This window comes from Syngnathoides biaculeatus, chromosome 12 (genome assembly GCF_019802595.1).
Source record: "Syngnathoides biaculeatus isolate LvHL_M chromosome 12, ASM1980259v1, whole genome shotgun sequence".
In the NCBI taxonomy this organism is placed as follows: Eukaryota; Metazoa; Chordata; class Actinopteri; order Syngnathiformes; family Syngnathidae; genus Syngnathoides; species Syngnathoides biaculeatus.
Genome location: NC_084651.1, coordinates 24,560,444 through 24,587,841, shown reverse-complemented (window position 1 = coordinate 24,587,841; position 27,398 = coordinate 24,560,444). Strand labels below are relative to the sequence as shown.

Here is a 27,398-nt window from a genome sequence, read left to right as displayed (position 1 = left end):
TGCCCTCATGTCTTCCCTCACCACATCCATAAACCTTCTTTTTGGTCTTCCTCTCGCTCTTTTGCCTGGCAGCTCCATCCTCAGCACCCTTCCACCAATATACTCCCTCTCTCGCCGCTGAACATCATCATCGAAGTCTGCTCTCTCGAAGCTTGTCTCCAAAACATCCAACTTTGACTGTCCCTCTAATGAGCTCATTTCTAATCCTCTCCAACCTGCTCACTCCGAGCGAGAACCTCAACATCTTCATTTCTGCTACCTCCAGTTCTGCTTCCTGTTGTTCAGTGCCACCGTCTCTAATCCGTACATCATGGCCGGCCTCACCACTGTTTTGTAAACTTTGCCCTTCGTCCTAGCAGAGACTCTTCTGTCACATAACACACCAGACACCTTCCGCCAGCATTTCCAACCTGCTTGGGCCCGTTTCTTCGCTTCCTTACCACACTCACCATTCCTCTGGATTGTTGACCCTAAATATTTGAAGTCCTCCACCCTCGCTATCTCTTCTCCCTGTAGCCTCACTCTTCCCCCTCCACCTTTCTCATTCACGCACATATATTCTGTTTTACTTTGGCTAATCTTCATTCCTCTACTTTCCAGTGCATGTCTCCATCTTTCAAATTGTTCCTCTGCATGGTCCCTGCTTCCACTGCATATCACAATATAATCTGCGAAGATCATCGTCCAAGGGAATTCCAATCTAACCTCATCTGTCAGCCTATACATTACCACTGCAAACAGGAAAGGGCTCAGAGCTGTCGTAGTCCAGTCTTCCGGGAGCTTCTGATGTTCATCGAGAGCCTGTCTCACCTCTTTCCGAAAGGCCGCACAACTTTCTCAGCTTCCACCACATGGTTCACTGCTCTACGTTTGTCTTCTTAATCTTCCTACCCACCACCAGAGTCATCCTACACACCACCATCCGATGCAGTCGAGCTACACTCCCCCCTACCATTACTTTACAGTAGGGATCACAAAAAAACGCTTAATTTCATAACTGGTTTTAACCGAACAGCTGTAGCAAAAAAACGATTAACCGGTTTTACGGTATCATTGTGGTGTTTACATAATTCACCCGCGGGACCTCAAGTTGGGCCACGGGGTTCCGCACGGACTGTTTTTGTTGTTGCTCTTCCGGATTGACGAGTTCACAGAGTTCCCCTTGTTATGCGAGTAGTATTTTGACGTCTGCCAATAAAACAAGTTTTGTTCCTGTGTCCGACACTCTGCCTCCGACTCCTTTTCTCCGGCGCTACACCATCGATCGTTAATTTACTCCGCGGTAATGGGGTAGTTTGTATACAATATTTGACAAACAAGCGTGTTGAATGTGGCTTTCAACAACGCACTCGTGTAAGTTAAATTTTCCTTTTTTTTTTTTTGTAAAAATGTTTTAATGTTAATATTCTTCTTTTGGACTTTCAGAAAGGGCATGAAAGTATACCAACAGGGAACAGCTTGCCAGGGTTGGCGGTCATCCGAGGGCGTCCAATTCTTGAGGGGTATTTCCAGCCCACGTCCAACATTCACTGTTTGAAATTTGAATATTGTTACAGATAATAAATTGATCTCTCATGTTCTTTATTTCTTACAAGTATGTCTAGTACCAGAATACCAGCAGTATATAATCGTAAATTCGTAATAGCACACATACTATTATAAATGATTGCTTAAAGTTTATCAATCATTTCAACCATCAACAACTTTACCAAAAATAGCCTAAAAAAATTAACACACATAGCCTCATACATTTAGAACATTTGTATATACTGCGAATACAAAATATTTTGCATGTTACAGTTGCACACTAACCGATCACCATTGCCCTCCTCGGCATGTCTCATGAGGTGGGGGGAGCGCCGTATAGGAAAAATATACACGGTAGAAAAATTAAAACGTTTGACAAAACAAACTCAGTTGAAAAATTGTAATGTATGGTACATTAAGTTCTGAAAATTATCATACGGATTACTCTACACAGAACAGTTAAAGAAAATGAGCTATTTAAGGCTTGCTGGATTTCTTAAGTCTTTAAGAAAGCACATAACGTGTAAGGTTTTCCTTGACAGTCTTGCTCTTGATTTTGTGGCAAATTGTCCTGCGATTGAAAAGGCCCGTTCGGACTGCACGCTGGTCGGCTTAAATGTTAACAAGGCATTAAATAGACATTCGAAGATGGGACTTCTGGTCAAACTGGACTCGTAAGCCTTGAATTCTTTGGACATGTCCACTTTGGTGTCACGATTTGGGTGGGAAGACTGGGCAATGCATTGTTGATGGTCGGGGGTAACCTCACGTCCAAACTTGACCATGACAGCGGCACCGTCTGTGGTGCAGCCCACGATGTCCTTCTGGACGTCGAGTCCAAAGTCTAACAAATGTTTCCCAACAGTCTGGGCGGCTTTGTTAGCGTCAAGGGATCAATCTATCTGGACTAATCCTAAGGACCAATGTTCGTCCTTGGAATGAACGTTAATATTCATAAAACGCTTGTTTTGAATTGCAGTGTACTCATCCAGCGTGATGGAATATCTATGACCGTTTTGTGTTTTGTTATTGAAATATTTCGTGAGTTCATTTTTTTTGGTTTGAAAGAATGAATACAGCATCGCCTTAACAGTGTTTCCACATGAGGGGGGAGGTTTGTCATAATTATGTTTTTGAGCCCGAAGATTTCTCTGAATAAATTCAGAATTAGCAATTGCATTCAAGGACAAGCCGTCCATAGGTGCAAACTTTGAGACTTCTTCGTTCATTGATTTTTTTCAGTAGATATTTATCAATACTACACGCACCCTCAACTCTTGCAACTTTTGAGTCTTTATCATCACACAACTTCAAGCCGCGTACCTTCTCGACATGAGCAGCCATGGAAGACGTCGATCCCCCTCCACACTTGATAAGCTTCTTACATAAATTGGACTCACTTTCATCTTTCGATTCTTTACTTCTTGCAAAGTTCTCCCATACTTAGGAGTGTTTCCTCAATGCCATGTTTGATGTTTCTTTGATTTAACTGAATGTTCTTTTGAGTCCAACTTTACTCTAACAGCGAAATTTGAAAAAAGTGGAAATGATGTTGAAAAAAAAATAGCGCAATGTGGAATACCAGAACCGGAAGAAATGATTGGAAATTTTAACCGATTTCGAAAGTCCGATTACGATTTCGGTTTAAAAAAAACGAAAACCGGTTATAACCGGTTATTTGTAACCAGTTGCGATCCCTACTTTACAGCCAGTAATCTCCTTCAGATGATATCATCTGCACAAAATATAATCCACCTACGTGCTTCTACCGCCGCTCTTGTAGGTCACTATATGTTCCTCCCTCTTCTGGAAATAAGTGTTCATTACAGCCATCTCCATCCTTTTTGCAAAGTCCACCACCATCTGTCCCTCAAAGTTCCTTTCCAGGATGCCATACTTACCCATCACTTCTTCATCGCCCCTGTTTCCTTTACCAATATGTCCATTACAATCTGGACCAATCACAACTCTCTCAATGTCTGGGATGCTCAGAACTACTTCATGTATTACCTTCCAGAATTTCTCTTTCAACTCTAGATCACATCCTACCTGTGGGGCTTAGCCGCTAACCACATTATACATAACACCCTCAATTTCAAATTTTAGTCTCATACCTCGATCTAATACTCTTTTCACCTCCAAAACATTCTTAGCCAGCTCTTCCTTTAAAATAACCCCTACTCCATTTCTCGTCCCATCTACTCCGTGGTAGAATAATTTAAACACTGCTCCTCAACCTCTAGCCTTACTACCTTTCCACCTACTCGCTTGGATGCACAGTATATCAACCTTTCTCCTAACCATTGTGTCAACCAACTCCTGAGCTTTTCCTGTCATAGTCCCAACATTCAAAGTCCCTACACTCAGTTGGAGGCTCTGTGCATTCCTCTTTTTCTTCTGACAACGGATCTGGTTTCCTCCTCTTCTTTATCTTCGACCCACAGTAGCTGAATTTCCACCGACGCCCTGCAGGTTAGCAGTGCCGGGGACGGGCGTTGTTAACCCAGGCCACCGCCGATCCGATATGGGATTTTTTAGACGAACGTTCATATTTGTCTGGCACAGTTTTTACGCCGGATGCCCTTCCTGACGCAACCCTCTGCATTTATCCAGGCTTGGGACCGGCCTACAGATTGCACTGGTTTGTGCCCATTTAACGTTTAACATACGTTCTCTATATGTGGAATAATTCTGCAAAACAGATCAAGAAGGAGGCTGCGTGGATGTTGTGTAGAATCAAGGCGAATGCTGAGTACGTCATCACAGCACGTGACAAAAATGGGCCCATGATAAGACAAAATCTCTGCGTCATTCTACGCGCAGCAACTATTTTTGCTGTGTGCCTATCAACTGATGCATAAGGGGTGTGCAGACCAATGCGTCGATCGTATGGTGCAATGCAGTTGTTGTTGGCAGGGTCGGGAGTATAAAGAGGGCTTTAAAATTACTAACCAATTGCAAGCAACCATCCCCCCATATTGGGAACAATAAAGGACTAGCCAACAACTTGAACACCTTCTATTACAGATTCAAGAAAGGACACTTTCACACCCACACTCACCCAACCTACCACGATCATACCTCTTACTCCACCTCCTGCAGTGACCACCTGTGAACAGGGTACGAGATGTATCTTCAAACAAGAAAAGATCAACAAAGCATGAGGCCCAGACCTTGTGTCTCCATCCAGCCTCAAAGTATGCACAGACCTGGTCGCTCCAGTCTTCACACAGAGCTTCAATGCATCTCTTGAACTGTGTGTACCAGCATGTTTCAAATACTCAACCTCCAGTCTCTAAGCAACCTGCAATCTCGGATTTGAATTTCTATAGGCCTGTCTCTCTGACATCTATGGTCATGAAGTCCTTTGAACTCCTCGTGCGGGACTATCTCAAGAGCATCGCATGTCTCCTGTTGGACCCACTGCAGTTTGCCTCCTGACCAAACAGGTCTGTGAATGACACAGCCAACATGGGACTGTACTTTATCCTGGAACACGCCGAGACATGGGCCCTATACAAGGATCCTGTTCGCTGACTTCATCACTTTATTCAACACAAACATCCACAAACCCCTCTGCTCCCAGCTTCTCCAGCTTAGCATCTCGCATGCCATCTGCCGGTGGATTTATAGCTTCGTGATGGACAGGATACAGCAGGTGAGCCTGGAGTAACCCACCTCATCTACACACACCACCAGCACCAGGGCACCCCAAGGTTGTGTCATCGCTCCGCTCCTCTTTTCTCTATACACAAAAGACTGCATCTTAATCCACCTGGAAGTCAAACTCCTGAAGTCTGCAGATGGTACCACAGTCATTGGCCTCATCAAAGACACTGACGTGTCTAGATATAGACAGGAAATGGCATGGCTGGAGCTATGGTTCAGCTGACACAAGCTGGAGCTGAATACACTCAAAAGTGTAGCGATAATCGTGGAATTAAGAAGGCATTCTTTACCGTAGCTGTTCTTCACAGTGTCAATTATCGAGACTTTCAAAGTCCAGGGAATTACAATCTCTCAGGACCTAAAGTGGGTGATCAACATTCACGTCATCCTCAAAAAGGCCAAGCAAAGGATCTACTTCTTTTGGCTTCTGTGAGAGCACAACCTGCCATACCAGCTCTAGTTCCCAGTCCTCCACAGCAGTCATTGAATCGGTCTTGTGGTCACCACATTAGTGTTTGGTTTGGTGTCGCTACAAAAAAAACAAACTCAGACTTCAATTGACAATTAAAATTAATGAAAAAATTGCCGGTTCCCCTTGACCCACCCTTGAGGACTTGCAGCCTTCCAGAAATATGACCACAGCATGCAAAATTGTTTAAGTCCCTTCACATCCTGGTCATCACCTCTTCCAGCTCCTTCCCTCGTGTAAGTGTAATCGATCAATGCAAACTAATAGAAGCAGACATTTCAACAGCTTCTTTCCTCTTGCCATTAACTTCTTAAGCATTTAATTTATAATTCCATTGTAACATGCTTCCAAATTTGTCTTGAGATTGTAGTCACATCTCTGTCAGCCAATTATACATTACTTGTACATTCACTGTAGTTGTAGTCTTGCCCCCCTGCGCTACTTGCATGTCTGTTGCTGACCAATACTGGTCTACTGCAACACTCATATGCTTGAGAGGTATCGACACCATTTGCACAATTGACATTGTCCCAGATAATCGCACTACTAGTCACTTTAAACTCCATAAATTTATTGAAGTTCCTGCGCCATTTGCACAACGGTGCACCAGACTATTGTTCTATTAGTCATTTGAAACTACTCTAATTGCTAGAGGAGTATCATTTTGCACAATTATTCCCAAAAAAAAAAAAAATATATATATATATATATATATATATATATATATATATATAATATATATATATATATATATATATATATACATACACACACACACACTAACTACCGGAGACAAATTTCTTGTGTGTTTTTGAGATACTTGCCGAATAAAGAGGATTCTGAATGTTATAGATTAAAAAAAAAACACACACACACAAAACGAGAGTATTATCTATCATGTAGCCACTGTCACTCATCTAGTTGAGCACGGGAAGCGCATTTAGTTTAACAGAACACTACCAACTTTCTCAAGACAAGAAAGATGAGAAGTAGGGTCATAAAAACTTTGGGGTAAAGAATCAGTCATGTTTTTGGGCCACTGAATGACAACAGCCAACCTACTTTGGCCTCATGTTTCATTAATTACCACATGGTATGTCATTTTTAATCATTTAAAAGGGCCATACTCTGAAAATGCACAAATGGAGACACACGTCGAAAGTAATATAGACTGGAACAAGAGCACAACATTTACCTGGTCCAATCAGCAAAAAAAAAAAAAAAAACAGTGCTATTAACACAGGCTGTGCCAATTAAGATGCTAAGCGAATCTCAAGTGCTTTGGAGATTGAGGCCCACTGTGTATAATGTCTCATAACCATACCTCTACATTGAAAATGATGTTGGTCCCATTTCCAGCATATCTTCACTCCCTTCTATTAAAACCTGAGTGTTCACTTAGAGCTATTTGCATTTTACTAATATCATAATTGTCACTGTGGTCATTAAGACCAAAGTGGAAAATTAGTGTGTTAGTCAAGGCTTAATCCAGGCAGGAGAAGAAGCGATATCTCTATTCTGCCCCTACACTCCTCCTGAGAAGTCAGTGCTATTTACAGTGCCCGTCACAACACCTGTGCTGACAGTTATTAAATATGAACAGGATTTAACTACAACTCACTAACTAAAAATAAGGGAGTCATTAAGAGCCATTTGTTAGTGTGGCATTAGGTTGTTCCAGGCGAGCAGAATAGAATACTAGGAGAACACAGCAGTGGATGTTACTCCAATTATTCACAGTTTGACACAGTTACAAATAATCTTTCCTCTTGGGATCAGATGCAAAAGTTCCAAACATTATTATCAGTACAGTACATTTACTTTATTTCCTTAATATCTATAGTCACATCTCCTGACACCCTGTTTTTATTTCAGTAGAAGTTCCCCAAATAGCCACTTGGGTGAAAAAAAGAAAAAGGATGAAATCGATATCTTTTCCAGAGATTAGGTTATATAAGATTTCTATGGGAAATGATATCAAGTGTTTTCACACAGCGTATAAAGAAAAGAAACTTAAGGACAGTCTATCAAATTATAGTAATTCAATCTATTTAAAATAAGATGTATCAATTTTTGCGACATTAACATTAATTAACTATAAATACAAACATGCGTGATTGGACTGGACATCGGCATTATTTTGAGTGTAATCTGAAATTTGTCTGCTTGCTTTAGCAAATACAAAAAAAAAAACGAGTTAATAAAGATGCAACTTTAAGTTTCCCCTATCAGACTAAACAGCAGTTTCCCTCTCAATCTCTACCCATATACCGGAAAAAAGAGCATTATGTTTAAGAGTAGTAGTAGTTGTAAATTAACCACCTCAAGTACTCTGTTTTCTTTGAAAGATAATAGCAGCTGTATTTGTCATGTGCTTTATCAAATAGGGCTCACTCACTTGTCCCAACCGAGGGTTTCCATTTCCAAGATGAGTTGAGAGTAGTAATGTGGAGGCGGAATGGAGTTGCACAGCGGATGATTTTTTAAACACACTTCCTGCAATAATCACACATGCAAACATCAAAGTTGTGGGATAGGTGGCAAAAAAAAAAAAAAAAAACATTGAGGATGTCAACAGGGATCCCCGGGAGTCATTTACACTATTCAAGTACATTTTAATATAAAAATTAACATTAAAATGTAATTTGCATCATTTATTTGCTTCTTTGTTCTGGCCTCCAACTTCAGCCATGCCCATCTCCACCTGCAGCTGATGGCTGCTTCAAGTTGTGCAACATGAATTTAAAAACAGTCATTCTGGAAAAGCAATTCTGGTTTTATTGGTCATTTTGGAATTTGAAGTTAGTTCAATCTGTATGGTGACATAAACCCTAGCATTGCTCCATCGTTTCATACATTCAACAATAGCATCTGTAAACAAATAAGATAATTGTAGCCACGTTTCGAAATTTATACACGATGTATAGTAGTGGCTTAGTTCTTGTCGATGTTACGTGTGCTTTGGGGTTCCAGGAGGACCACAATCAGGTCCATGACCCGCAGCACTTAAACGTGAAACTACAAAAGACCAAGGCTAAAGGTTAAAAGTAGCAATAGAGGACCTCCACTCCAGAGGAGACTAGCCAAATATTGTACTCAAGTAGGAGTACTGTTACTTCACAATTATGTGACTCAAGGAAAAGTAGTCCTCCAAAAAATTACTTGAGTAAAAAGTACATAGAAATAATTCCTCAAGTACTGAGTAAATAGTAATTTATTTGTGTTAAAATTGGACTGGGGCAAACAGCGCTCAATGCTGTCGAAGTCATTGTCCCGCGCACGAAATATTTGATTAAGAAACAATAACTGATCACTAAAAGTAGCAAGTGACATTTAGATTCACCCAAAAAATAATGTTGTGGTTCGGATTTCGTACATTTCAGAACTAGGGTCGGTAGGTAGTTTTTTTATTTACAACATATTTTTACTCTGGCAGCACATAGGCGCAGCTGTAAAGTGGTGGCCTCACAGTTCTGAGGTCTAGGGTTCAATCCTGGCCCCGCCTGTGTGGAGTATGCATCTTCTCTGTCCATGTGCCCTGCAACCTGTTAAGGGTGTACCCGACCTCCTGCCTGTTGACAGCTAGGATAAGCTCCAGCACTTGCCTGAGCCTTGTGAGGATAAGCGGATAGGAAAATGGATGGATGAATTTTTACTCTGTCTCCAGCACATGGTGCCGCTATTTTCTTGTCAGTTCTTGTTTATTTAGGTTCTCTCTTAGTCCAAAAATAATGAAAGAATTTCACAAATCAGACATGGCAAAACATGAAAATGTAACTTGACTTAATATGGCTCAGTAACGCTATGACATGGGACAACACAGTTATGCTAGCTGACCCTCCTGAACGCACATGCACACACACACAATGATCTGGCAACAAGTGGCATGTAAAACAAGCCTTAAATACATAATGTAATCAGCGTGCAAGATGAAGTGGTACACTACGCTGTCAAACACCCAACTTAACTTTGTGCTTCTGCAAATGCACGTGTGGGCGTAGAGGACCATGCCCCTGACATATTTATAACGTGGTTTAAAAATACTAGGGTCGGCGGAATTTTTAAGGTCGTCCGGGAAATCGGAACCACAAGCTTTTCTTTTCTTTTTTTTAAATGCCTCAAAAGTACCATTAATTCTAAACAACAAAATACGCAAAAGTATTTTTTTCTGGTCTCGTCAACTCCTGTGACATATCCAAAGCAGGTCCCGAAAGCACATGGCACATTCTGAGGCCAATGCACTCACATTTTAAGTCTGCCATGGAGCAATGCTAAGAAATTCCATTTGCATGTGGATGGTGGATGTGTGGAATAGATTTTGCTGCCAGCGATCAAGGAGTATGAAACAGCTTATGACATCAATGATCCCCCCCCCCCGGAAAACTCATCAGATCAATACGAATTATGTAAATGGAGTATTATGATTTCAAAACAGAGAATTTCGTCGAAAGGGGACTGATTTGCAAGTGTCAATAACAGAGACAAGAGTAACAACAATGCACAACACTTCTTTACACTGCATCATCAACTTAATTCGTAAAAATAAATAGATGTATCGAAACTGATCATTAATTTCCCAGAATTATGTTCAGTTAAATCTACTCATCGAGATCAATGTGATCAACACTGTGAGTCCCATGAACTTTTTTTCATAAACAAACATCAAAAAGGCTAACTGTAAATAACCAATACTGTATATCATTGTCGTTGCTTACCAAGACAGTTTTCAGTTCCAGAATGAAACTAACAAGATCAGTAGACTGATGTAGCCTCTGCAAGAGAAGGATGACATTCTTGAACGCCAAGATAATAAAGTGGCATTTTTTTTAAACCAGCCATTCAAATCAAACACATGTTTGTGATTAATGGGAGCTGCCACTTCCTTTCATAATTAATGATAGCTTAGAGGCTGCGAAAATAATGAACTTTGCAGCCCGAGGTGAAATATCAATCTCATGCAAATAACCCTCAGGGACCACATAACAAATAGGGACATTTTCCAGGCGGTGTTAATTAAACAGTGAAAAATATTTTTCTCGGCTTCTGAGTGAAGTCTGCCTGATGGCTGTACAGGAACAATGCCAGGTATGACACAGTCAACACAAAAGATGTAAAATGACTCAGACAAAAAAAAAAAAAATCAATCAAAGATTATTGGCCAGTATATTATGTGCACTGTAATGCAGTGATTCTTAACCTCTGCACTGCGGTACGTTAATGTGCCATGAGAGATCACTAGGTGTACGATGGAAAATAATCAAATTTCACTTGATTGGTCAAAAACTATTTGTCATTTAAAGCAACAATGTATCTTTGTCCATCTATTTTCGTAAGTGAGAGGCAAAATAATTAAATGCTCTTTTACTAGACTGCAAAATTAGGAAATTAACTTGCTGTTATTCATAGAATATAAGTATTTCACATTTAAATAAATGTGAGTAAATTGAGATGCAAGCATCATGACTTCAGTTTATCATTTTCCAGATATTTTTGTTTGGTGATGTACTGTGAGTTTTCGCTAATGTAAAATATGTGCCATGGCTCAATAAATGTTGGGAGACATTGCATGGAGAAATGTGTGGTGGTGTTAGATACTGTATTACCTGCTTTACAATGTGTTCATACCCATGCAGCAGGTGTTTTAACTTCCAGCAGCAATGGAACCTATAAAAACCAGAATAGATATTTATACCTACAGATGAGCAAAAAAAGATACATTTGACCTGTCCCATTAGTACACCCAAGTCAAACTGTGTCTGAATAAGATTAATTCATTTGTTAAAATTAACATAATCCAGATGATTTATACTAACAATACATAAGTGATCATTTATACTTGGCCTTTTTTAGTTGGCGATCTGGTGATAGATCTATTCTCAATCTCAGGTCTTTTTCCTGTAAAAAATAAAATAAATAAAGCTAAATTACCTGTTCAGTTCGAATATATATCGTTTTTTTTAATATCCTTTTCACACAAATGATTTATAATCTATATTTTCAAATAATAAGCCTTGAAATTTTTAATTTTTATCCAACTTGGTTAAGTGGTGTTTACATAAATTGAGATTTTTTTATCATTTGCATCTTCCATGTTACAGTAAGTAAATTGCTTCACATAGATTGAGTGAGTAATTAATTGGACATGCTACAAATGATTGACTAGAATGAACACTAGAATAGTAAGAATACATACATACCTTGGCAATAAAAAGGAGGGAAAGAAAACGCCAGAAATTATCAACAGAAAACGGGAAAATGTGTGATGCAGTCAAAAAGCCAAGAGCCGCATTAAAGTATTGGTTAGGTCCTCCAAGTAACAACAACCCTTACAGAGCAGCCCACTTGAAACTTAAAAAGTCGTGTCAAGCACAGTACGCTGGACAGAAAGTAAAGCGATAATGCACAGAACAGAATCTCTGTTCGATCGCTACAACTTGTTGACATTGACGTACCTGGACAGTGATGAATCCATCATAGACCGTTTTCTCCACGTTCAGGGGTAAAAGAAGTGGATTGTCTTTTGCCAAGAGAGACGCCATCATCCTAAACTTAGAATCATCTGTCAAACCTCGAGGGAACTTCTGTACCTAATGCTAACAGTGGCACGAACGCGTCGCGTAAATAGTCTTTTGTCTCTCGGCCGTCCTCAACTATAAACGACGGATACTCTCACCTGGTTTTTAAATAGTAACAATAATACACTTTATGAGTAACGTGCTTTGTTTTACGACTAACCTTGTAAATCGAGGAAGTAAACTGTGCGTCCCGCCATTATCATCAAAACAGTCAACGTCACCGAGGTGCGTTTAGGAACACACCGGGAAATTTTGTAAAATACAAAGCGATTAACTTTTATATTGATTTGTGTAGTTAGTTTTCTAAAATCGTGAAAAAACGCACAAATTAATCTGTCGTACTAGTAAACGTGTTTAATCCGCCCTGGAACCTACTTCGAGGAGTGGTTCAACTCTCTTTGCATGTTAAACATTTTTCAACTACCATAATGACAACTTAAAATAAGGTTATGTAAAACGTTCGGGTGTTCTCAACGCACCAATACTAAGCAATGTTTTTTTCCTAAAAACGTCTATTTCGTATTATGTTAACCCACTGTCATACTATGCTCACTTTGAACATTAACACTGCAGTTAAAAAACGTTTACATAATGATTCAATCGATATGTCCCATATCCATCCATTTTTCTACCACCTATGACTAGTATTCCTCATAAAAGTTACGCGCTACCGAAACATGCAAAATAAAACTAGTAGACATTCCGACAGCTTCTTCCGTCTTGCCACTTCTTGACTTCTTCAAGTTCCACTGGCATGAAATGCATGATTTTTAGTAGGCTTTTCATTAAAAAAAAAAAAAAAAAAAAAAAGGCAGCCGGAATAGACGCATCCATTTTTTCACCACAAAACATGATTTTGACGTATATGGCTTCTTGTAACTCCTGCCATGAAAATCCTCTCGAGGGATTTGTTTTGGAGAAGAAGCAGGAAGTGACATTTTCACTAGGAACGCACTCAGGCGGTCTCATATGTTTATATTAGTTTTACCTGCTGGAAGGTAGCTCTTGTTCCTTCGTGTTAGCCAAAATGCAGGCTCGTTGTATTGCTGGATATTCTTTGAACACTCGGGAGGATGGATTTACTCTTCATATGTTTCCAAAAGACCCGGTTTGTCGTGAAAAATGGATTGCACAGGTGCAAAGGACGAGAGCTTTGTGGGTTCCAAATGACAGGTAGATGTGTATAGAGCTCCTAAAAAATATAGTTGGGGGGCTGGGGTGTAATCCTCTCAGAACGTAACAAAAGATTTGCATATGTAAGTCAGGGGTGCTAAATGTGTCGATGTGCGTGATGAACCACTGAGGCCCAGGCTGCGATGAGCCGATCACGGCTTCGGCCGGGATGGCTCATCGCGGCGCCGAGCTGGGCCGCTTTACTGCGTTGTCGTCTCTCGCGGCTGAGTGCGCCATCGCCATGAACAATGCGGCGCCGCGATGAGCCACTGTGGCGCCAAGCCGGGCACTTTACGGCGTTGTCGTCGCTCGTAGCTGAGTGCACCATCGCCATGAACAACACCGCCGACGAAGCTTGGTGCCGCAATGAGCCACCCCGGCCGAAGCCGTGATCGGCTCGTTGTGCTCAGGCCACTGTCTTATCGTCGCTCACAGCTGAGTACGCTACATATTGTGTTATACTGTCGGGGAGTCTTGTTAGTTAGAAGTGATCTGCATATCATCTAAATATAGCTCGAAACAATAGGGTAACATTGCCCTGGTCAGATCACTTGATGGTGAGCTGTTCTCTTCTTCGAAAAGAGCTTCTGTGTCAGAAGGAACATCGGAAAAATCCCAAAATCTCTTGTTTCTGACTCATATAGGGGCCACCACATGTTTTCAATGGCGGATGTCCCAGTGTGACATCTGCTGATCACGTTCCAGGCAATATGCCTACCACTTGGATGTCAAGTGAGACTTCTGCAACTTTGCGCATGGATGACACGCTTTCTGCTCATATGTATTTTTCGTATAGACATTGAAGTGAATAATGTGATATGTATTTTAAATTACAATATATATTTTAGAATGTTTATAGGCACTTGGGCTTTAAGGCTTCTTTATACTCGCGCGTGTAGCACCCACACTGACGTCACTGCCAGTCACTGCGGGTCTCCTGCGCGTAGTTTGCCTCCATACTCCACCAGCGCAACCCATGCGCTCAGTTTTGAAAATGTGTTGCAGTTCTTCTCCAAGTCAGAGGGTTCGCTACAAGTGGTATTGGCGAGGACGCTTCCGGTGGGATTTCTTCAGCAGTTGGCCATTTCCGGTAGCTGTTTTTACTTTTGTTGCCGTAACAAGGAACAAAACAATAACAGTGACGACCGTGGAAGAGTGTCTGCTTGATCAAATTGACCTAAACGTCCAGACGATATGTATAATTATCCTGGAAAATCGATGGAGAAGGTAGCGACACAAGTGCCATGAGAAACCGGGAGGAACAGTGAGTACGTCATCATAGCATGTGACTTAAGGGGCCAATCACGAGAGATGAGCTCCCCGGGTCTTGCGCACAGAAACTTTTTTCGACGAGTTAATTTACAATTTCGTTGCAACATTCTGCAATTTTTCCATGAGATTATTGTCACGTTTATGTCTACCCAATTACTCGATACTTGTGCGGTCGATGTAGTAGTCGAGCTCGCCACGGTGCATCACTTACATATCTGCTGATGACGAATACTGGCCACTCGTGCCTGAGTAGCAACATTTGCACAATCGACATTGTCCCAGATTGTCACACTACTAGTCACTGCATGCATTTCTTGAATCCTGGTACCCTTTCCACAATGGGCATCACACTGGATATTTAATTTTATTGTCCACTGACTGTTTTTTTCAACTTCTATCTCAGAAGTAATCTGTCAGATGACTTTCTGTTGTCATACTACAACTACCGGAGACAAATTCCTAGAATGTTTTTCAAATACTTGGCAAATAAAGATGATTGTGATATTCCAAGCAGAGAATATGAATGTGTCAATGAACTGTACAGAGCCAGTGAGAAACGTGCTTCAATGTGTGCTTGCCACACATAATGTGCCTGGAGAGATTGATGTTTTTGTCATCCACCTGCTTTAAAGCTGCAACAAACAGCCAGCTGATCCAAACAGGAGAACCTAGCTTTTCAGCTCACAAACAAAAGAGAGAATCACACAGCCCCTTCTTGCACATCTGTTTTGGAGGAATCTATCAGCTTTCTGTATGGGTACACACTGGGCTCTAAGGATCCCCGATGTTGTGTCTGGGATTGGGTAAGTGTTGCATTTTTTTTCTCTTTGGAAAATTGGAACAATCAGAGGATTTGTTTTATAGGACACGTAGCAATGTAGCCGTAGGGGAAGCAGTTCCCTCCCTCTTCTCTCTCAGCCTTCCTCTGTGTCTCATTCTTTGGAAAGAAAATGCAGCAAGCGTGCAGCATGACCGGCTTTCATGGCATTCCGGTTGCAAAAACTGCACCAAAACATAAGCAAGAAAGGATAGAAGAGAAGCAGATGCGTATAGGTGGTAGGCTCTCTCAGGTCGTCTGTCTCGGTCTGCTTCTCCAACTCTGCCTCTAAGTCTGACGGCTCTCACTTCTTCTGCCTCTGCTGCTGGGCTCCGTCTGCATGAGGGATGATCTATGGTGCTTTGTTTTTTTTCACTGGCCGTGGTCACTTCTCTGGAATGCAATTGGCTAGATGGAACTACACTGTATGGGTCCTGCACCATTCGTCTCTCTTTCTCTCCCTCCCTCTCTCTCTCTCTCTCTCTCTCTCTCTTTTTCTCTCTCTCTCTCTCTCTCTCTCTGTGTCTCTCTCGCGGGCTCTCTCTTGGTCTATCTCTGTTTGTCACTTGGTTTGAAGCAAGAAAAGAATAGAAGTGTCCAATTCTTTATTCCTGTCAATTTTGTCCTGGTCTTTTCCATGTACATATCTGAATCTCAATAACACATCTTGTTCCCCAAACTATTGACTGATTGAATATATTTAGTGTATATTTAATGATATATTTCCTGGCATACTTGTGCTTTCATTATCTGTTTTGAGTGGTCACTATAATCTTGCTGTAATTTTTAAAAGTATTTCTACAACCATGTACTTCCTGAAACTATCTTCTTTGGAATACGAGACCTCTGAGCGATTATATGCAGATGGGGCATCAGTAGGTTTTATGAATTGGGGGCCCACCATGAGTGTCACACCCCCAAACTATTTTGTCAGTGTCAAAAAAATCACAAACAATGAGATCATTGTGGTGTGTGTGTTTCCAGATAAGTCTGAGGGCAGTGTGTGACGTTTTAGCCGTGGATTAGAGGTCTCATAAAAGATTCCTATCCAGACTGCTGACTGACAAAAGTCGATGGTATTACAGGCAGCGTGTATCAGCCCTGGCCCCACACACCTCATCCATCAATGGGTGACCAGGGCATTAGGTGGATAGTTGGTTTAGTGTCTGTGTTTTTGTGTGTGTTGGCGTCAGACCACAAGGAAAACTTTGAAAGGTTATATGCTCCAATTGTCTAATGTTGGATTATGCTGAATATTGAAGGTACTTGCACTGTCAGAAATAGAGATAAAATACATTGAAGTCACTTTCTGTTCTCCAGGGTACAGGCTACATTAATTTACCCCATAGGTGTATTTATTGTACTCAAATCTATATTTGTACATTTTGTAAGGATAAATGGAAGCTTCCAAATTGTACAACTGTCATTGCATTCATTTTCTGTGAAGTGTAACGCACGTCTTCTGTCAGAAAACAAAATTGTTGCAGTTGTGAGACTATATTCATCCTGATATTCAAAAATATTTGCACTGTGCAGTGTTGACTGAAAAATATGAAAATATATAACCATAGTCTCTCAAAGTATTGTTGAATTGTGTGTGTGTGTGTGTGAGAGAGAGAGAGAGAGAGAGAGAGAGAGAGAGAGAAACGAATTGGAGACACGCACAGACACACCCACACACGCACACACACACACACACGAAGTAATTTGTTACTCTCTCAATGATTTCTCTGATTAATTCCCTTCAGGTCAGGAAACTAATGAAAATGTTAATCTTTTGTGGTCATCATCATTATCTCACAAGTTTAAAATTCATAGAATAACATTTTTAAACACTTTCAGCCATTTTTCGGGCGAAAACTAAACCTGTTTTAAAGTATTTTAATTCTGACTTGTCAGGACACTTTATATGGAGCCCTGCCATAAAATCCTGATCACTACACCATTGACAGACTTATTAAGTAGATAGAAATATATAAGTTCTTTGATCAACAATGTATACAGTATTTTGAGACACCACTGGAAGTATGCAACATAAGTCCTGTCAAGGTGATTAGTTTGAGAAGTGATCTTGTTAGTTTCATGGCTTATTTTTCCAATTTAATTAAAAAAACAAATATTAGAATCTTCTGTTTCTTCATTTCTGCCGGGTGCATCTAGATAATTGAGATCACCTGTTACACAAACAATCCTTGTAGAACTGTTCCTTAAACATCCTTTTGCCTTCTTTGTCAATGCATTCCATTGGTTAGCCTGCGTATCCCATAGGCTTTATTGTTTGACATGCTCCCCATAATGTGCGCAATTTCACAATGTAATTGCACCCTGAATCTAACATTGGTTTGAAATAATATACAAGTTTGGGGTCGGGAGTGAAATAGCCTGCTGAGATTCTCCATCTCATCTGTGCAGTATTATAATGAACCATCCTCTTTTACCATGCTGGCCCAGAATAAGCTTCACTTTAAAGGATCAATTCTTTTATTATTGAAGTCAGTCTCCGCAGTGCAGGATAATACATTCTACATTGATCCTCCTCACAAACTCCCCAAAACCCTTTTATTGCCATTCCTTCCAGCGAGGTTCACATTTAAAAATATATGTGCCACAGAAAAAAAGATTTTACAAAGTGACTGGAGGACAAATAAGCCATATAAGACTAGGTATTCATATTTTAGTGGGAAGGAAAGACGGCAGACAATAAGGATTCACAGTTGCCAGCAGGCATTTTGAATATCATTACCAGCTTTGGAGGAAGAAATTGAAATCCTAAGCATAAATAAAGTACCTGGTAATTAAAAACTGTATAGCAGTACCAAAGCTTTGATTCCCGACTCCAGAAAGTCTTTGCATGAATCTGCCGACATGCACATACTGTAGTAATCCCAAGAATGGTGATGAAGTTTGACACAAAGCAATGGGTGTTTACTGCTATGATAGACCTTAGTCATTGATACCATTTTTAAATGTAATGAGTGTCACGTTAGTTATTGCCTTGTATATTCTTGTAATGTGATATTTAGCATCAATGTCTGGGCAGACTCCTCTGTATTTCCATTTATTAGTCATATAACCACATTTAACATGAGATAGAATTGCACTATTTATCTTTCCAATTACAAATAACTATCATGTTTCAGCTAAACGGGCTCTCTGGTTTCAGAACACTTGAGTCGTTTGCGGTCTGCATAGCAGCCACAAACAGCTTGACACGGCTGTATCCCAATCAAACCCTGAAGCATGAGTTCCAGAGCCTTATTGAAGAAATTTGCGCCAGCAGTTGAGGACTTTAATGATCTGGACCCACTGGGGTCTAGTGCTTCAACGCCTACAGGCTTGTTGCTCGATGCCCAATCAATTCCTTTTTATTAAAATTGTTTGCAAGGCAACACAAATCCATGTTGTTTTGTGTGGGACTTGGGCACCATGTGAAATATATTAGGCATATTTCTATATTTTTTTTGCAAATGAAAATCATTGTTGGATATGCATGAGAATAAAATAGCGGGTGCAGCGCTTTGGCATTATTGGAATATCCATTTCAACATTGATTTCCGCAAGAGATGCATTTGTGATTATCTTGTTTTCGCTGTCCTCAATGGGGATGAATTGTACATCATATTATCCCTGGTATTAAGGCTAAATTAATAACACAAGTAATTATAATACTTATGCCTAATGATATGCTGTGAGGGCCCTATTGATTCCATCGAGATGCATCTTGTGGAAAAAAGCTTGGAGTGTTGCCTGACGACAGGCGCTGCCAGCTAACTCAGCCCTGGAGTGTCTGCATGTAAAATAAGATCAATTGCCGACTACACACCTCAATTTCCATTTAATGCCAATTTTTACAATTTAGAAATCCAATCTGTGGTCAATGATTAATCTCTGTTATCTGTTTGCACCTCTTTTCTCATAAAGTGCTCTCTATGATACCCTCCTACACTAGTGCCTAATGTGCTTTGGCGCAGACCGTTGTTTTGGTTCTCTTGGTATGGTGATGAATAAGACAAAATGACAACTGTAAATAAACTCAGGAGTAACATTTCTCACACAAACCACAACAAAATACGCATCCCAGATCCATCCAAATTTCATATGTTCCCTTTATAAGTATTACCACTTCCTTAAAAAAAACACTATCTTAATGCAAAATGTAATATTAAAAATGGACATGAATTCCACTTACACCTAAAATGCACATGTGTATATGTAACTAGTATGTCCTCCATTCCTACGTCCTTGTTCCTGCACCTCCTGGTTTTGAAAAAAAATGACATATTGCATTTCTAAACTATTTTTCTTTTATTCACTTGACTTTATGTGGGCAAAAATTTCTTTCTCCATGGGCACAGATAAATGTGTTTAGATTTTTATGTGGCCAAGATTTTGTGCTTCCAGTTTTACCATTTTAGAATTTCTTCCCACCAATTTCATTTTCATTATCACACCATTTCATCGCGTCTTCTCGTCATTGCAGTTGAGAATGGATAAAATGCTGCCTTTGAGTTGACGGCAGTCAGGCGCAGTTGCAAATACCTGCCAAAAGAGGGCAACATGATGTCAGTTTTGTTCGCCCCCCTCCCTCACCCCTCCACAGTCCTTCCACAAGTCAGTGCAAAACCAATGAGGAACCGCGTGCAGGAGAGAAAGGATGGGGGTTGTAGGTGCTGGGTTAAACGTGTAAGTAACAATAATTTACATTCACGCCTGGAACGGCTTCCCTGCGCTGTCAGTCAGCAGTTCAAAGCTCTCCTTCATTCTCTTGGCAACAAAGCAGGTCGTCTTGTCACATAGGCACCAGGTAGCAAGGCTGAAGATGAAGTTCTTCACAGTCAAGGTTTCATTATAGAACACCTTGCCTCAGTGTGGTGACCCGCTTCAAAAATGAAATTGTGATGGGAGAAATTAAAGATAATATGCTTTCCTTCTCTAAGTCTAAGCTCTCATCATCGTGCAGAAGTGTTGGTTCTGCACACCCGAAAGCGACTTTGGGCCTCAGACAAGGTCGTTCACATGCAAAAGCTTGTGGCGGCTTTTTATATCTTCAGAGTGCATCTGTGCTTTCACTCAAAGCCCATTTCCCCATTCTAACAATTTCACGAGTTGACATGTGGTGGTCAGAGCTTTGTGTTTTATTGAAAAAGGCACAAAACAGCAGTAATAGATCAGACGTAACAGCACCTTTTGCCATCGCTTGTATTTTAGGCTGTAAAAATCTCACAGCCCATTTGTTGGATGATGTGACAGCATTGATGATATGATGACAGATGTCTTACCAGCCCACCCCTCGGTGCCAACAACCGCCACCCACCCAATATCCTCTCCCCTCTTATTTCACACTCTCATACACATGCAGTCAGAGGCACACAATGAAGCGCTTTGCCCAGGTTCGGATCACATCTGCATTGCTCTACTTGATGGACCCCAAACCCCTCCCCACCAACCCTTTGGATGCCTTTCCCCCAGCCCTCCCTTGAGGAGAGAGAGTGATAGTCCTCTTTGGCACAGCACCACCGCTTTGTTCTTGTGCCGGACGGCTGCAGGAAGTCATTGAGACAGGTTCAGCTGTATTTCACTCGCTGGCCAACAGAGGACGGCGTGTCATGCGTGGCAAGATGGCAACACAAGGCCTTTGAGAGAGGCAAGAACGCCTCTGTGGCTACATTTATTCTTCATATTGACACCAGCTGTGCATAACTTACATGAGTATTTGTTAGCTGTTATTAATAGAAACAACCCCTAATTGCATGTATGCTAATTGGTTTCACATGCTGTAACAGTGTAGCGATGCTAACGGCAATGCATAATACTGTAGTGCCACTTGTAATACCATTTAATTACACTGGACATGCACCTTAATAGGGCTTCCAAAAGAAATTACATGCATATTTCCACACAACTGCATGCAGGATTTTAGAGCTGCAGCAGCTATTCAAATAATAAATTGGGTGATTGACAGGAAACGAATGTGTGACCATTTTAGAAAATAATGTTACACTGAATGACGAACATTCTCATTCACATTTCATTTTGGCGTCAAATGTAACACTGGCCTGCTTGTTATTTCAGATATAATTCTTTGCTAACTGTCACTCTTGGCTTTTCTGAAATGGTGCGCTTTACTCACTTAATATTCTCCTTTATACCTCATGACTAATAAAACACGATCGTCACACCCTAAGAGATAGCTAACATCTGGTTGAGCGATCCCCTTCCATTTGTTGCTTTAAAGAGCACAACTCCCCCCCCCAAAAAAAAACAACCATTCTTAGCTAAACTGTGTTGATGCTACTCTGTGCTTTTGACCTCTCCAACTGTCTCATTAACACGCACACACACTCAGACTATCTTTCACTGCACCATTCCTCATCCCACGCATAGAGACAACAGCAGGTGCATTAAACACACATTATGTTAAACAAACTCTTATCTTACACACACTTCAAGCAAAACTGTCTTTACAAATATATATTCTACTTTCTTTATGTTCTTTGTGACATTCCATCGAAGCTAATGTATGGTTTTTCAGTCCCGACTTCTGTTGAAGTTGTAATTTTTGCTTCTTGTAAAATGGAAATGTGTGTGCTTATTTATCATTATCCACCCTTCCAAACCCCATGCCAGGTTTTTGTAGAACATTTAGCTAATTGATTATCACATGCCTTGGCCTTATCAGCAAACCGTTATTTTGTAAATGAATATTCAAGAGAGATTTTTCCTCATGTCGCCTTTGTACTCCATTATTTGTGGACAAAATATGCAAACACTGAGAAAGGCAGCTCTCCTTTCTGCCTCACTGCCTAATTACATTTTGTGCTTGCACCTATACACAGACGCGACGTGTATTTATAGTGGAGGAGAATGAATTCACACACTCCCCCGACTGCAATCGTATGCCAGGCATCTGCTTATGAAGTGTCGCTTTCTTCCAGGATGGTTCTGCAACTACCACCCGCCCCCACCCTCCGAAACACCCCAACCTCACTCCAGCACAAACCGAATAAGAAAGATCAAGCTTGGGAAAAAGTGAGAAAGAAGCTTAATCGTTCCTGTCTGTTTCAGAACCTACCCCACACCCCCTTCACTTTTTTGCATAATCCATCATCTGGCTCATTGTGTGATCAATTTGACTTGTTTATGTTTATGCCGCCGCCATATTTGTGAGAAGCCTTGTCACCAGAGTGGAAATATGTGGCAAGCTCAAAAGGAGGAAGAGAAGCGAGTGAGGGAAGAGAAAGGAGAGGAGGGGGTCTGACAGGTGGAGTCGGTAGGGCGGTGGGATCATAGAAGGAGGGATAGCATGACAGTGACAAAAAAAAATGAGAGGGGAGACAAAGGAAGGGTTGGCATAGTTGTTTTTTTTAAATCTGCATCTTTTATGCCTTTAAATCATATATGTAGATCTCATTTAAAGTTGTGCTTGCTGTGTATATGGGCCATTTTAGTCCATTCATCCATTCATTTTCTGTGCCTGTCGTGGATGTGCTGGACCCTCACCCAGCTATCTTCATGCAAGAGGCGGGGTACACTTTGAACTGGTCACCAGCCAATCACAGGTCACCTTTAAATAAACAACCATTTGCACTCACATTCATACTTAGGCAATTTACAGTCTCCAGTCAGCCTACCATGCATGTTTTGGGGACGTGGTTGGAAACCAGAGTACCTGGAGAAAACCCACAGAGGCAGGGGGTGAACATGTGGGCCATTTTCATACAGTACAAAAATGATACAGACATGGCCCACAGAATTTCCTTTTAAAAATCAAATAATTTTACTGATGTGGGGATTCCAATTATTGTCAGTTGTTAGCCATCAAAAAAGTCAGAAGAAAGCCTAAGAAGAAAAAAAAAACATTCTAAAGTAATAAGTTTAAAAGTTTTAATCACATCATTAGGTGTCTGACGTGCAAGATGTTTTCTGAAGATCATAGTTATAGTTTTGGATTTTCCTCCTAATTCTTAATATGCCTTTTACATGAATCCAAATAAAAATGCATCTTAGTGTTGTCAGGATTTCTTTTTTTGTGGATGAGGTTCTTTTACAAACTATCCTTCTTTGTCACTCAAGCTGTCTTTACCATTAAGGGCCCTGTAGAGAGCCTCATTATGTTGTTGCAAAGCACCAGAAGGGTCTGTGAATTGTGTTGGCAGGATGCGGCAGCCATTTTGTATTTACACAATAGCAGACAGCAAAAATAAAAGGTGTAATTTCAGAGATTAGGATGAATATGTATTCATTTCTGAACATTTCTAAACAATTGCTTAATAACTTGTATCCACAGAGTTTTGAAGGGAAAATTGGCAACTGAGACAATTTTTATGAAGTTCTTTACCGTTCTGCACTTTTGTCTTTATCATTATGCAAGAGATGTATTGTCTTTACCATGAATGCCTTTAAATAATTGGTAAAGCAGGCCTGTTTGAGCATGGTTTACCCATTCATAGCCAAAAAACCATAAGGGGCATAAATATAACTTTTGTCTTTATCGTTATTGGCCAAATAACATAAATATTATTCGTTTATAGATACCTTTTGAAGTTGGCAGTGTGTTCTTGTGCCGACTGTATATGTATATACATTTACAAGACTGACAAGTAAATACTTAGGTGAAAGCCTAGAGTCTTCCCCTGCCTCGTTCAGTGTTGACAGCTAATCATGCCTGGCAGAACATACTCGACTTATTTTGGCCGTAATGATGACGAGAAGGGCAACATGATACTTTGAAGAGGCGAGGAGAGTGGAAGCTACAGAAGAGGGGAATGAAAAGTGAAAAAGGGACATGAGGAAAGAGTAGTAGTAGTCGTAGTAGTGAGAGAGAGAGAGAGAAGCTGGGAAAGTGATTAGTTGTACTGCCGGATCTTGGAGGTGGAGGAGGTTGGAACACTAATCCTTGCTTTGGTTGGAGACATTTTCACGCAGTAGGTCCCTTCTTTCCGCCCCCTCTCAATTTTAAGCCCCGTGTCAAGCTCAAACCCTTCTTTTCCAGCGCTCACTTGTTCTCATTTCCTCTGCCTTCTGGCAAGCCCTGCTATTTATAAAAAAAAAAAAAAAAAAACATTTTTCTTTTTCTCTCCCTCTCTTTTCTCCTTTAATTCTTTCTTGGCGTGTCTGATTTTCTGCCCTGCTTAGAGAAGGTGCCCAGATGAGTGGCAGTCAGCCAGGCATCGGCTCCTTTCTGCGCTTCGTCTTCTCCTCCTCTTACTCCTGCTCCTCACGTGGCCACATGCGGCAAGCACCCTATCGCTTTACGTATCAGATTTACATTGTAAAACAGCAGCGGTTGTTGTATATTGATGATGAGCTCACATTAGAAGCATTCCTGCTGTTTTCCATAACAAGTGCAGTGACGTGTATTGGCCCTCTGCCCAGACAATAAGCCATAGATTTTATAGTGTGACATCATTTATCCACTGCATTATTTGATTATTTTGGCTGGTTTTGAATTTGATGGATCTCTCTGTTATCTTTGAAAATTGCAAACATCACTTCTTCAGCTCAATCCTTTCAGCTCAAAAGGGAAAATTTATGTATTTAGCACACTGCTTCTATCGCTGCCTGTTGTAAGCACATCAACCACTGCTAACGTATAGATTGTGAAATGTTAATTACAACAAAATAACACATTTTGAAGCTTTGGATAGCTATGTTACCTTCTTCTTCTTTTCCTTTCGGCTTGTCCCGTTAGGGGTCGCCACAGCGTGTCATCTTTTGCCATCTTAGCCTATCTCCTGCATCTTCCTCTCTAACCCCAACTGCCCTCATGTCTTCCCTCACCACATCCATAAACCTTCTCTTTGGTCTTCCTCTCGCTCTTTTGCCTGGCAGCTCCATCCTCAGCATCCTTCTACCAATATACTCACTCTCTCGCCTCTGAACATGTCCAAACCATCGAAGTCTGCTCTCTCGAATCTACCTACCAACCTATAAAGCTGCACTTTTCACATTTACAACCACTCCAAGGCCTGTGAATGCTTAAGGCCAGATATCATTCAAACTGCCATTGATTTGTTTGTCCTTTGGCTTTTCCCTGGTTTGCGAAATGAATCATGCCTTTTTTTTTTTTTTTTTTTTACTGTTTTTACTCTTGGCATCGTCTCTCAAATCTATATGCTCCTCCTTCTCCATAAATAACAGGGCAAAAACCTAACTTGGACTTTTATGTAGTGCAGGGTGCTTTTGTTCTCAAAATGACAGCAAGGGCTGCAGGTGTTTTACTCTTAAAGACACACAAACACACACATGCACACGCACTCATGCACATGCGCACACACACCCCTATTCACAGACACACCTTTACAGACTCCCGCACGCATGCATACATTTAGAGCAGCAATGAGGAAATATAGATCAAGTTCAAATCTACCAGTAATAGAATAGAGAAGAATAGTCCCTGTACGATCGGTGTCAGAGTTTGGTCCGCATTGCAGGCAAATCACTGTACTCGCTCATAAACTAAATAAAAATGTTTAAATACTCTTGATGTCTTATTGTGCACATAACCTTTACACCCATCTTCATTTCCCTATTCTTTTTTCTTGCATTCTTCCACAGCATCTGTCTGTTTCTTTCGGCTTGTCCCTTTCGGGGTCGCCACAGCGTGTCATCTCAAATGAACGCATATATACGTTTGGCACAATTTTTTACACCGGATGCCCTTCCTGACACAACCCTTCTCAGGGAATGGAGGCCCCAGTGGGATACGAACCCACAACCCCTGGTTTACCAAACCAGTGCTCTAACCACTGAGCTACGGGGCCTCCACATTCTTCCACAGCATCAGAAGGCACAATTAATTTACGTGACCTTTTGGATGGCCCAAACACTATGAGGTCAAATTCCAATGTTCGTTACACTGCCGTTTTATTTCACTATTGTATATGTGCAACTGGATAATGAGCACCCAGGGAATGCAAGTATAGATTTATATTTTATGATCCTTGTGTTAAAAAAATAAATAAATAAAAAAGATGTAATTAAAGTAGCATAAACAGCTACCTGGTTAGATTGTGGTTTAAGTAGGAAATTAAAAAAATGACAGAGGAGAATTAGTTTTTCCAGTAGGTATGTGCGTGTATTGGGGATGGTCTAGCGTATGTAACATATGGTACTCATATGATGTAGTAGGTTCTCTTAATCATCTGTATGTCTTCTTGTATAGTAAGTTTCTTTCGGCTTGTCCCATTAGGCGTCGCCACAGCGTGACATCTCAGATGAACGCTCATATTTGTTTGGCAGTTTTTACGCCGGATTCCCTTTCTGACGCAACCCCACTTGCTGATGCACGCATCGTGCAAGGATCGTATACACTAAATTACAATTTAGGAAAAAAAATCTCATTACTTGCAGGGCTTTGAGGTGGATTTGACTGCAGGACTTTAGTGTTTCACTTTGTAATCTCTTTAAAATAGAATTTGCCAAAATATGTAAATCTCAAACTTAAATTGCAATGCCATTTTTTTTAAGCAGGTTAGCATAATAGGGCATAATAGGGCAGGGGGACCGGATGGTGTGTTCCAACTATAGGGGGATCATACTCCTCAGCCTCCCTGGTAAGGTCCATTCAGGAGTGCTGGAGAGGGTCTGTCAGGAAGTCGAATCTCAGATCCAGGAGGAGCAATCTGGTTTTTGTCTTGGCTGTGGAACAGTGGACCAGCTCTACACCCTCAGCAGGATCCTTGAGGGAGCATGGGAGTTCGCCCATCCAGTCTACATGTGTTTTGTGTACTTAGTGAAGGCGTTTCACCGTGTCCCTTGGGGAGTCTTGTGGGGGATTCTTTGGGAGTATGGGGTACCGAACCCCCTGATATGGGCTATTCAGTCCCTGTACGATCGGTGTGAGAGTTTGGTCCGCATTGCAGGCAATAAGTCGTACTCGTTTCCAGTGAGAGTT

General features: G+C 40.9%; 1 protein-coding gene across 1 annotated transcript in view; it reads right to left on the bottom strand.

Moving 5' to 3' along the window:
- fancl (FA complementation group L) overlaps window positions 1-13,017 on the bottom strand; it is a 68,299-nt gene extending 55,282 nt beyond the window's left edge. The window contains exons 1-6 of the mRNA XM_061838049.1: window positions 12,401-13,017; window positions 12,118-12,208; window positions 11,502-11,560; window positions 11,269-11,329; window positions 10,381-10,437; window positions 8,064-8,161 (exon numbers count right to left, since the gene is read on the bottom strand). Coding sequence (XP_061694033.1) covers window positions 8,064-8,161; window positions 10,381-10,437; window positions 11,269-11,329; window positions 11,502-11,560; window positions 12,118-12,207 — 365 coding nt within the window. The 5' untranslated portion in view covers window position 12,208; window positions 12,401-13,017. The remainder of the gene's footprint in view (window positions 1-8,063; window positions 8,162-10,380; window positions 10,438-11,268; window positions 11,330-11,501; window positions 11,561-12,117; window positions 12,209-12,400) is intronic.
- Window positions 13,018-27,398: the final 14,381 nt, after the last annotated feature.